The sequence below is a fragment of the Grampus griseus genome (genome assembly GCF_964374135.1).
Source record: "Grampus griseus genome assembly, chromosome: 21".
Taxonomy (NCBI): domain Eukaryota; kingdom Metazoa; phylum Chordata; class Mammalia; order Artiodactyla; family Delphinidae; genus Grampus; species Grampus griseus.
In genome coordinates, this window is record NC_139015.1 from 31,634,429 (window position 1) to 31,646,705 (window position 12,277).

Sequence of the window (12,277 nt, forward strand, 5' to 3'; positions counted from 1 at the left end):
AATGAGTAATGTGTCTGATGTGGTAGAGGGGAGGATGCTAAAAAGACAAGGAGGTACCAGGATATGCCTCGTAGTCTCAGAATTCATGGGATGTGTCAAGCGAGCAAGGAAAGCTTGATTAAGTCACCTTGTCCAGGGTCGGGAGCCTTCTGTTTACAAAGCCAGTATCGGCTGCTTGAAACTGCCTCTTCCCCCAGTTGGGGGAGACCCCCTGACATGCTTCAGTTGGCTCTGCTTAGGCCCCTAATTCTTCCTCAGTCATTAAGGTCTTCTGCCGTCGTGACATGACTCCCAATGGCATCTCACAGCTCACAAGACTGTAGCTTATCGTGCATTAGTTACTCTGTGCACTGGTGTCTTCCTGCCAGCCTTCTAGAACGCGCCTGCGCTCTGTGGTGAGAGCTACGAGCCTCTGTTCTCACCAGGCACGCGGAGACCCACTGCTCCTGAGGGTGCGTCCTTTCTCCACCTTTGGCAGAACTTAATTTGCTCCCGTGACAGAGGGAGACATTGCCTGACTTTGTCTCCATCTTCAGGGTCCACAAGCCTCCCTGACTGCCACAGGACTGGAGATGGAAATGACCTTGGGTGGGTTGAACATGGCGATCTGGCCCCGGGGTGGCAGTTTGACGAGGTCTTGTGAGTTTCTGCTGCAGAGAACAAGACATAAGAATTGGCGGGGGATATGTCCACGTTACCTGACTGTCCGGAGCTCCGAAAAAGGCCTGGACCTTGCATTTGGTGAGATGTATTATGGCTGGGAAGGCAAGTTCTTGTCAAACAGAACCAGCTCTGCTACTTACCAACTGTATCACCTTGGGTACGTTATTTAATCCAAGCCTCGGTTTCTGTGTATAAAGGGGGTGTCGAGATCGCACTTACCCCCTAGGGTGGCTGTGAGACTGGCCGAGATGAGGTCTACACTGCAGCCAGCGCCGTGCTTGACCCGTAATGCAGCTGGGTAGGTGGTAGCTGTCATCAACACAGACTCAGAGGGCTGGCAGGGGTATCCGAAACCTTTCAGCCAGTGGGAGGCACTGCCATCTACATCCCTGGTAGGCAGGGAGAGCTGGACCAGTTGCCAGCCAGTCCATCCCTCAGTCTCTGAGGCAATGGCAGGGGTTCCTACCAGCCCCTCCCTCCTTCCTGCATCTGACTCTTATGCCATCAGCAGTCAGTGAGCCCAGAGGGACTCTCCAAAGCTCCCCTGCGTTTCCAGTTTCTAATTTCTATCATGATGACCTACCGTGGGTCCAGAGAAAGGCAAACTCTTGGCCACCTGAGGGACAGGGAGGCAAGATACCCAGTCTCGCTGTGGCTGATGGTAGAAAGCACGATGGCAACTCAGGTTTCTAAGCTTCCAGAGACAGTGGGACCAGGCGTGTGCCTACCAGCTTGGGTGAGTCTATTGCTACATCTTGGGGAACTGTGTTAGCCGCCTGGCATCCTGTTGGTGACATGACCTGGGTCACAGTGAGAGTGTTAACACACAGAAATCAGCAGACGTTGCCAGTGAAGGTGCCTCCCCTACCCCTACCCCCAAGAGCTGATAAACCTTTATCAGCACACCACCCAGCAAGACTGTTCTCACTCCCCACCCCTGCCTTGGTTGCTTTTAACTATTCCCCTCACACTACACACCCATCTCAAGTGTTCCTGAAATAAACTAGCAGGGACAGGTGATGAGAAGTCACTTGGGATGTGGCAGGGTGGCTGACCCCCTGAGCCGGCGGTAAGGCTCCGCCTCCCACCCTTTACTGTCTGTGCTCCTCGGAAGAGAGTCCACCAGCAGGTATTTGGTTACAAAGACTCATCACCAAGATGTTTGCACCAGTGCTCCGAGGTGCATGTGGACCAAAGAGGAAATCAGAAAAATGACTCAGAGCCCCGGAACTCTGACCTCTAGGGGACCACCTAGGGTCACAGAGACTTGTGGACTCCACCCAGTCCCCGTGGAGAGGCCTAATGAGGAAGAGCTTTTGGGGCTGGTGGAAAAGGAGGGCTATCCAGTGTCAGCCGGGATCAGCGAGCTCCGCAGAGACCTCAGCTTCTCTGGGGTCACATCTGCATCTCCCCTGGAGGAAGCTGAAAGGAATGCAGAGCAGCTGCCTTGAGGCTGAGGGAGACGGAGCATCTCTGCCCCCATGACCTTCCTCAAATGGACACTGGCCATTCTGTTCCACCAAGAGCATCACTGAGCGGCAGCTGCTTCTCCAAGGACCCGGGAGCCCCAAATACTGGGAGTGGCACCGCGGAACCCCCGATAGGCATCCCACTCCCTCCCCGTCTCTCCCCCAAGGAACCCTTTCCCTCCGTGGCGGTAGGCTTCTCCCTGAACTTTATCCTTAAGTGAATCTGGTGCATTCTCTCCTACAATATTTATGACCCACATCAACTTTTCATTCATCCCATCACTCAGCTTCTCAGGCGAGTTTGGGAACTTTCCCTTTGAGTTCTCCTTCTGCTGAGGATGAGATGGGGACCGGAGTAAAGCCACAGGGACCTGCTGCACCATCCGCCCCGCCATCCTCCCGCCTGGAGAGCCAGTGTCTGCAACGTTAACTGTCAGCCCCTCCGCCACGCTTTCTAAGCCGGTCACGATCTGATTACACCTCAACATCCAACCTTACACCCCACCTCTGCTGCCCCTGCCCCCCCCCCGCCTTCTCACTGTGATCTGTAAACACAAAGCTTCCCCTCCCTCTCTGGGTGCGGAAAGGGTGTTCCCATTGCTTCTGACCCTGTCCTTCCTTTGGTGCTTCTGGCCCCGTCTCATCCTCCAAGCCCAGACCAATTCCACATCTTCCCCCAAGCCACGTTTCCCCTCATCTAACCCCCATACCATCTCCTTGCTCATCCCTGTTTCACTTCATCCAGTAATTAATGACTCAGTATTTAGCTGTTCTTTAACTATTCTCTCTGGCTGAAGTGTAAGCTCCCTAAAGATAGAGTCTGCACTTTCACTCTTCTGTGGCCTGGTTCCCATGGGGCTTACAGTATATAGCACCAGCTGTGTAGTAGGTGCTTCATAAATAAATAGCAAAGAATAAAATAACATAATAAAATGATAAATAATAAAATAATTATAAATAAACGATTTAACACGTAACGTGGTGGAAATCATTTTGACTTTTCTCTATAATAATTGGGTCTTGTTCTTATCTGGTCTAAACTCAGATGTAATGATGATAACACAGAGATGTTCTTATCTCTGAGAAATACGATAGTATGTTAATTATATTAATAATACTGACGATTGCTCCAATTTATTGAGCCCTTACTCTGTGCTGGAAGCAGCAAAGCGTTTTACAGGCACTATCTAGCTGACCTTTCAGGTAAGTGTTGTTATAACCCCCATTTCACAGGTACCATTCTCACGAAACAAGAACAGAATGCTCTAATACCAAGATGGGGCAATTAGAGAATAAGAAAGCTCTTTAAGAAACAAACTTAAAATAATTAATGTTAAAATGTTAAAAACTTAGTGGAAGATTCAATTAAATCAAGTAAATATCCCAGAAAGTACTTTTAAAAAGCAAGAGGAAGAGAAGAAACAAACAAATGAGCTATAGATAAGCTGATAGGAGAATTCAATGAGCAGTTCAGGGGGTCCAATGCTTAACTAGTAGAAGAGGTTCCATACAAAGAAAACAGGGAAAAAATGGATGGGAAGATAATAACAAAGACATAAAGGAAACAGTATAGGAAAATTTCGATCTGGACAGATTAACAGGGCCCTTTTAATAACCAATGCAGTGTATAAAAAAAGGCCCAGAACAGGAAACCCTAATTATGAAATTTCACAATCAGGATAGAAATGATAGTTGAAAGAAAGGGATAGAGAGAGGGAGAGGAAAAGAATGAGGAGTAAGCAGAGGAGGAGGGAGAGGGAGGGAGAAAGGAAGGTTATATATGATGAAATGAGGATCCGAATGTCATTGGATTTCTCAAGAACAATACCAGATGTTTGAAGGCCTTGGAAGTTCTGGGGAAAATATGATTTTCAGTTGTCAATCAAAATTAAACGCTTGGGGGCTTCCCTGGTGGCGCAGTGGGGGCTTCCCTGGTGGCGCAGTGGTTGAGAGTCCGCCTGCCGATGCAGGGGACACGGGTTCATGCCCTGGTCCGGGAGGATCCCACATGCCGCGGAGCGGCTGGGCCCATGAGCCATGGCCACTGAGCCTGCGCGTCCGGAGCCTGTGCTCCGCAACGGGAGAGGCCGCAACAGTGAGAGCCCCACATACCACCAAAAAAAAAAAAAAAAAAAATTAAACGCTTAACCATCAACCAAGTTTGAGACATTTTCAGGCATGAGAGTAAGTGTTCTATCTCCCATGCATTATTTCCTACAAGGTACCAGAAGAGGAGTTTCAGGAATAAAGCATATGTGCACACATACACACATATAAACACGTGCGTACATGCACGCACACGTACAAACACACACACGTACATGCATACACACACGCACACGCACACACACGCACACATATACATAAAACAAACTCAGGGGAAGAGGGAGGCAGGAGTAAACCACGAAAGAAGACCAGATCCAGGAAACCAGTGAGACATCAGAGAAACTGAAAAAAAGCCCCAAGAGAACAGTCAAGTGACATGCGTAAAGAAGGGAGCAGAAAAACAGAAAGCTTCTGGAGAAAGAGATCCAGGAGTAAAAGTAGAACAACAACAGAAAAACCGTTACAGTGCAGGGAGTCCCCTGGTGGCCTAGTGGTTAGTATTCTGGGCCTTCACTGCCGTGGCGAAAAAAAAAACCATTGGTTTGCTTTTCTGAGCAAATCCTGATCAATACTAAGTAAAGTAAATGAAAAGAATTTCTAACTCTAGGAAAAACAAAACAAAAGGATGTATAGATTTTGGGAAGAGCTTTGTTATGGTTGTGGGCTCTACACCTCTGCCGGATCAGGAAGTTGGGGACGCACCCTCAGACGCCGCGACTGGTCCCTAGCTGTAGCCCTGCCGCTGCCCGTGATAGATTCCTGTGGCCTTTAAAATGATTGAATAACGATGGACATGAATGCAAAGTGACTTCTCTACTGAAGCAGAAGATTCTTATTACCTTCCATTAACTCAGCTTAGTCTTCAAGAAGGGGCAGAACGAGTGAAATACAGAAAACTGAAGAGAAGAAAACCTCAGTTTGGAACTTTCTCCATGACTGTTCCTTAAGCCCTATCTTTCTACTTGTTTTAATTTTGCTGTGAATTTATAAATAGTGAAGACCAAAGAAATAGAAGAAACATTTGAGAGCTTTATACTAAGAAATTTGCCTTGAGAGCTGCTGTTCTTAGGAGGGAAAATCATATCAAGTTCCTGTCTGATTTTTTGTTTGTTTTAAACAGGTTTCTTATGTCCTTAGATTTTGAAGGATAAGTCAAGTATAAATACATACCTACACACTATTTTTAGCAGCTGTGAAAGAATAATGAGATTTGTAAATTAAGGGCTTTGTAATGTGGATGTTTTGCTACTAGAGTTGATTACTCAGAAGATCTTTTATAGCTCTTCAGTGTTTTATTTTTGATCTATCACTTCAATGATATTATTTGCCCAAACAAAAGTCCATCTGTCTTTCTAAGCTATGACCTTTTTGTGAACAGTGTTTGCATTCAATGTGCAAATGTCCATGTATTATCTATTTAAGCAACATCATAGGGCCATCACTCAAGGAAGTTGAATGAGGTGAACATTGATATAGCTCTTTCCCCTTCCCCCTATTTTTTAAATGTAACAAATACTTTTTATGTTCCCCTCCCCCTTCCCCTTTCCCCTTTCGCCTTTTGGAAACGTGTCAGGATCTAGATAGTTTAAGATGAGCAATTGAGGGGACTGAGAAATTGATCCACACAGAGCCTGGCTTCTTTGTGCTTCATCATAAGGTGTGCTGCCGGCCAGCCTAATTTTAAGTACCCTTTTAACAAGAGAACCTCGTGGAAATCCAGCCGGCAGACTCAAGGAGTTCAGGAAACAGGACCACAGAGGTTACGCTCTGGGATCCTGGCCATGAGGTTGGATGCCTCACCTTGTTGAAAAGAGACACTGGACCTAAATGGCGCAGCATGACTTTGTTCCTGCTTGGCTAAATTTCTCAACACCACAGTCAGCTAAGTCACCTACAGCCACCTTCGAAAAACACGGAGAGCACCTACCCCGAGGAGATGGTAGATTTGGAGTAAGCCGTCGTCGACATAATTCCTCTGATGGCTTTTTTAACAATGGACCTCTACGAACGACAGGAGATTCCTGGCACCAGCCCTCCCTGTTCCGGCACGATTCCGTGGACTCTGGTGTCTCTAAGGGGGCATATGCTGGAATCACAGGGAACCTATCTGGTTGGCACGGCTCTTCCCGAGGTCACGATGGCATGAGCCAGCGTAGTGGGGGTGGCACAGGGAACCATCGCCACTGGAATGGCAGCTTCCACTCCCGGAAAGGCTGTGCCTTTCAGGAAAAGCCACCTACAGAGATTAGAGAAGAGAAGAAAGATGATAAGGTAGAAAAGTTGCAGTTTGAAGAAGACGACTTTCCTTCTTTGAATCCAGAAGCTGGCAAACAGAATCAGCCATGCAGACCTATTGGGACCCCTTCTGGAGTGTGGGAAAACCCACCTAGTGCCAAGCAGCCCTCCAAAATGCTAGTCATCAAAAAAGTTTCCAAAGAAGATCCTGCTGCTGCCTTCTCTGCTGCATTCACCTCACCAGGATCTCACCATGCAAATGGAAACAAATTGTCAACCATGGTTCCAAGTGTCTATAAGAACCTGGTTCCTAAGCCTGTACCACCTCCATCCAAGCCCAGTGCGTGGAAAGCTAACAGAATGGAACACAAATCAGGATCCCTTTCCTCTAGCCGGGAGTCTGCTTTTACCAGTCCAATCTCTGTTACCAAACCAGTAGTACTGGCTGGTGGTATAGTTTTAAGCTCTCCCAAAGAGAGCCCCGCCAGCACCACTCCTCCAATTGAGATCAGCTCCTCTCGTCTGACCAAGTTGACCCGCCGAACTACTGACAGGAAGAGCGAGTTCCTGAAGACTCTGAAGGATGACCGGAATGGAGACTTCTCAGAGAGCAGAGACTGTGAGAAGCTGGAGGATTCAGAGGACAACAGCACACCTGAACCAAAAGAAAATGGAGAGGAAGGCTGTCATCAGAATGGTCTTGATCTCCCCGTAGAAGACAAAGGGGAGGTCCTCTCTCACTCTTTGGAAGCAGAGCACAGGTTATTGAAAGCAATGGGATGGCAGGAGTATCCTGAAAATGATGAGAATTGCCTTCCCCTCACAGAGGATGAGCTCAAAGAGTTCCACATGAAGACAGAGGAGCTGAGAAGAAATGGCTTTGGGAAGAATGGCTTCTTGCAGAGCCGAAGTTCTAGCCTATTCTCCCCTTGGAGAAACACTTGTAAAGCAGAGTTTGAGGACTCAGACACGGAAACAAGTAGCAGTGAAACATCTGATGACGATGCCTGGAAGTAGGCTTATAAATGCTTACTGTTAAATCTGACCCAGTAAACTCAGCTTGTGCATTTAGGGGTTATACAGAAGAAATCATTCTTTTCCTTTTCCTTTTCTTATGTTGTTGTTGAATACTTCATGCACAAGGGAAATAATCATATCCCAAAGAGAGAGCGAGCGATTGGCTTGTTTAGCTTTTGTTGTTCTTCCCTGTTATCTGCTTAATAGAACTTCATGTGGTGGGAAAGATTTTTAAAACACACACACATACACACAGTATATATGGGGCGATGCACAGGTGGGAGCTGGCAGGGCAGAGAGGAGGAGACACTGGTCTGCAGCAGCAGCTTCTACTACCAGCCCTTGGGGCACTCACCCCTGTGCTCAAGCAATCATTGTCAATGACAAAGTGACTATTGAAGTTATAATTGTATTAAATTAATGCTAATAATTTGGATATTTTATTTTATTTCTGGCTGCTCGGGTAACATTAGCCCTTAACCCAGCATATATGGTTTTTTCACTTTTTTTTTCTTTCTGGGTACAGCTGTAAAATATTTGGATATAGGAAATGTGTTATTCTTGCAGCCTTGATATTCAGGGTGGATTGTAAAATATACATTTTTGTGAGATTTCAAAGATTAAGATTATTTTGATAACATTATTTACAGATTTAAAAGATGTGGTTATCACAAGTCTGTTGAGGGGGAAAACTACTGCATAAAATAACTAACTTGGAATAAATATTTTGCATCAAAAAAAAAAAAAAAAAAAAAAAAAGGATGTATAAGAGCAAAAATATAACCAGAGTACAGCATGTGGCTTAGCAGTGAACAATATTTGCATGAACTTAATAAGGTAATGACCAACTACTAGTTTATCTAGAATGCGTGACGTAACACATTCTAGATAATTTAATATTGAGAAGATTGAAGGGGGCGTGTACATGTGCAGGTGGGAGGGGTAGGAGAGCTAAATCCTCATCCAAGTTTATTCCCACCTCTGGGCTCTTGCACTGGCAGTTCCCTCTGCCTAGAACACTGTTCCCCAAACAAGGCATGGCAGCCCACTCCCTTATTTTACTCAAGTCTCTGCTTAAACGTCACTTCTTTTGCCCAAGATGTCTACAATAATGCTCCCCCAACCTACAGCCTGCTTAGCGTCTTACTTTGCTTTATTTGCCTTTGTAACATTTCTTAATCATGTATAATATAAACCTTACAGAATAGTGCGTGCCACACAGTAGGTACATGACTGATTGAATAACAGTGAATGAACTACCATGATGCGAAATCCATAGTCCATGCTGGCTCAGCTTGAGTTTCTCCAGAAGCAGACCCTCAGATAAGAGTTAATCCAAAAGCTTACTTGAAGTGGTTCCCCGGGGTTTAGGGGGCAGGGGGTAATAAGGAGTTAGTGTTTAATGGGCACAGAAGTTCAGTTTGGGATGATGAAAAATTCTGGAGATGGGTAGTGGTGATGATTACACAGCAGCATGAATGTACTGAATGCTGCTGACTTGTGCACTTAAAGCTGGTTAAAGTGATAAGTGTTATGTTATGTATATTTTACCACAATAAAAATGGTATATATGTGTTTTTCTTTTTTTTTTAAAGGAAAAAAACACCTTACTTGGGAGAAACAGAAAACACCATAGAGAAATAAGTAGAACAATGAGGCCACTGATAAAAGTGTGTGATCAGGGCTTCCCTGGCGGTCCAGTGGTTAACACTCCATGCTTCCACTGCAGGAGGCACAGGTTCCAGCCCTGGTCGGGGTGTGGCCAGAAAAAAAAGAAAAGAAAAAAAAAAAAAAAACGGTGTGTGATCAACCAGAGTCCACCAGAGCAACTAGATCTTTTTTTTTAAATTAATTTATTTATTAATTAATTTATTTTTGGCTGCGTTGGGTTTTCGCTGCTGTGCACGGGCTTTCTCTAGTTGCGGCAAGCAGGGGCTACCCTTCGTTGCGGTGTGCGGGCTTCTCATTACAGTGGCTTCTCTTGTTGCGGAGCACAGGGTCTAGGTGCACAGGCTTCAGTAGTTGTGGTTTGCGGGCTCTAGAGCACAGGCTCAGTAGTTGTGGCGCCCGGGCTTCGTTGCTCCGCAGCATGTGGGGTCTTCCCGGACCAGGGCTCGAACCCATGTCCCCTGCATTGGCAGGCGGATTCTTAACCACTGCGCCACCAGGGAAGTCTCAGAGCAACTAGATCTTAATCCCACAGAGAAGCTCTGGGGGTGGATAGTGCACGCCCCACAGTCAGGTCCACCAGCAGCGAGGGAGTGAGGGCATTTATACACCAAGTCCCATCAGGCTGGGGGCTACTTCTGGGGGATTCCTCAGCACTTCTGGCCTGCCCTGTGCACAGGCAGGGTAGTCTTTGAAACAAGTCCCCAGGCAAAGAGATGACATATCAGCAGCTAGAAGCAGACCAGCTGCTCTGAAGGACTAAGGCCCAGGGGACATGGCTGAGGCACTGACAGGTCTGGGACAATGCCTAAAATTGATACTACATGCGGGTACTTAGAATCATGGAGTTAAACACCTCAAGCCACAGCCAGAAGAGTTAAGAGGGACTGCATCTGGGGAGCAGGACTGAGAAATGGGAAGGAGATTGCTCTTTTTGTCATCAATTCTGATTTCTAAAAGTATTATTTCACCTTTAAACTATGTCCATGTATTATTTTGAAAAGGAAAAAAAAAAGACGAATTTTAAATGAGTTTGAATATCACCGGGAAGTCATCCCACACTGATTTGGTTCTAATTTTTCATGAGAAAATGTCACAAAATGATTAACCAGCCTCGTGGAAAAGGAGCTCAGTGAATGTTAATTGAAGAGGACTGTAGCTGAACACACTAGAAACCGGTAATGAGTTGTAGGCAATTCCAAACACTTTTTGTTAAGCTCCTACTAGGTGCAAGAATCCATGCCTCATGTCAGCAAGATGAAGAGGTGAGACCCTGATCCTGGGGTAAAAGGTCTCCCTGGAAAATTCATGTCCACCCAGAACTTCAAACATGTTCTTATTTGGCTGTAAGTTCTTTGCAGATATAATTAGTTGAGAGGAGGTCATACCAGATCAGGGTATGCCCTAAATCCAATGACTGGTGTGTTTATAAGAAGGCATGTCAAGACAGAGACACGGGGACTTCCCTGGTGGTCCCATGGTTAAGACTTCACCTTCCAATGCAGGGGGTGCGGGTTCAATCCCTGGTTGGGGAGCTAAAACCCCACATGCCTTGTAGCCAAAAAAACCAAAACATAAAACAGAAGCAATATTGTAACAAATTCAATGAAGACTTTAAAAATGGTCCACATCAAAAAAATCTTTAAAAAAAGACACAGACATAGAGAGGAGACGACCTTGTGAAGATGGAGACGGAGAGGGGTGGGATGCGCCTACAAGCCAAGGTCACCAAGGAGAGCTGGCAGCCACCAGAGGCCAGGAGAGGGCCATGGATCAGGTCCTTCCCTAGAGCCTTCAGAGCGAGCGTGGACCTGTCCACGCCTTGATTTCAGACTTCCAGCTTCCAGAACTGTGAGAGGATAAATTTCTGCTTTAAGTTTGTGGCCGTTTGTTACAGCAGCCCTGGGGAGCTACTACACCCCTGTTCCCAGAAGTCTGTGGTCTGGGGAGATGACCTCAGCCTAAGGAGGTGTGTCCTTCTGGGACCGTGAAAGGAAGCTGAATATGTGAAGGGAGGTGAGTCATCCAGGTAGAAGCCCCTGGCAGCCACACCGGCCCGGGACTGCTGAGTCACGTGTGACTTGGAAGTGAACACCTACATTGTTTAGGCCACTGTCATTTGGGGGTTCCTATCTCTTCTTGCTCAACCTAACTCTAATTCATCCTGGGAGACAGATTTGCCAATGAAAAAGTACAATTCAGCGGGGTAAATAAATATCTCAGAGACAAGCCATGGGAGGGGCACCAAGGAATGAGTGAGTAACCACGCTGGAGAGATCAAGGAAGGCATCTCACAAAAAGTAACGGCAGCCGGATTCAAGGACACACGAAGGAATTTGCGGGGCAGCCAGGCTGTGGGGTGGCAGGTGGGCGTTTCAGAGGGACATCCATGGTGGAGTGAAAGAACAGTTCCTTCGATGCACCTGTAGTTCTGCACGGGGGAAGCAGGGGACAAGGCAGACAGGGACGAGACTGAAGGGGGCATAGAGGCAAGGTGACAAAACCCTTAGAAAGCCATTCTTGGTGCTTGTCATGGAGAAGAGCCCTCCACGAAGTTGTAACAGTGGAGCAGTAGCATCAGATTAACATGGTGGAAAGACCACGCGGCTAAGGTGTGGGTGGCCACGAAGGTGTAACAGTGGAGCAGTAGCATCAGATTAACATGGTAGAAAGACGGCTCGGCTAAGGTGTGGGTGGCTACGAAGGTGTAACAATGGAGCAGTATCATCAGATTAACGTGGTAGGAAGACAGCTCGGCTAAGGTGCGGGTGGCCTGGAGGGAACAGGGAGGAATCAGAGAGACCTGGTTGAAGGTTCTTGCAGGGGCTGCTGAGGTTGGTGATGACAGCGTCAACATGAGTGAAGAGACATTGGGGACAAAAAGGAAAGGACAGCTTCAAAATACAATTTAAGAGGCTGAAGTGATGGGCTGTGGGACATGAGAGGACCCCGCTTGGCCGGTTTGGAACATGAACAGGTGAGCCTACCTGAGACCAGGAGCTCAGGGGGAGGGGCAGGTGTGGAGGTGAATGATGGAATATTAATGATCCATTCGGCTCCGATCATCCTTCTGAATTCTGGAGACCCCATTGCTCCATTTCCAGGGGATTCCCTGTTTT

The 12,277-nt window shown here is 46.8% G+C and overlaps 1 protein-coding gene across 1 annotated transcript; it reads left to right on the forward strand.

The window, feature by feature from the left end:
- Window positions 1–4,888: 4,888 nt before the first annotated feature.
- LOC309838898 (vasculin-like protein 1) lies at window positions 4,889–8,229 on the forward strand. Its single transcript, XM_082680314.1, has one exon. The coding sequence runs from the start codon at window positions 6,066–6,068 to the stop codon at window positions 7,488–7,490; it is 1,425 nt and encodes a 474-aa protein (XP_082536440.1). The 5' UTR covers window positions 4,889–6,065; the 3' UTR covers window positions 7,491–8,229.
- Window positions 8,230–12,277: the final 4,048 nt, after the last annotated feature.

Bases quoted from the DNA above. Each gene is read 5' to 3' on its own strand.
- LOC309838898 (XM_082680314.1), top strand. From the start codon at position 6,066: ATGGCGCAGCATGACTTTGTTCCTGCTTGGCTAAATTTCTCAACACCA.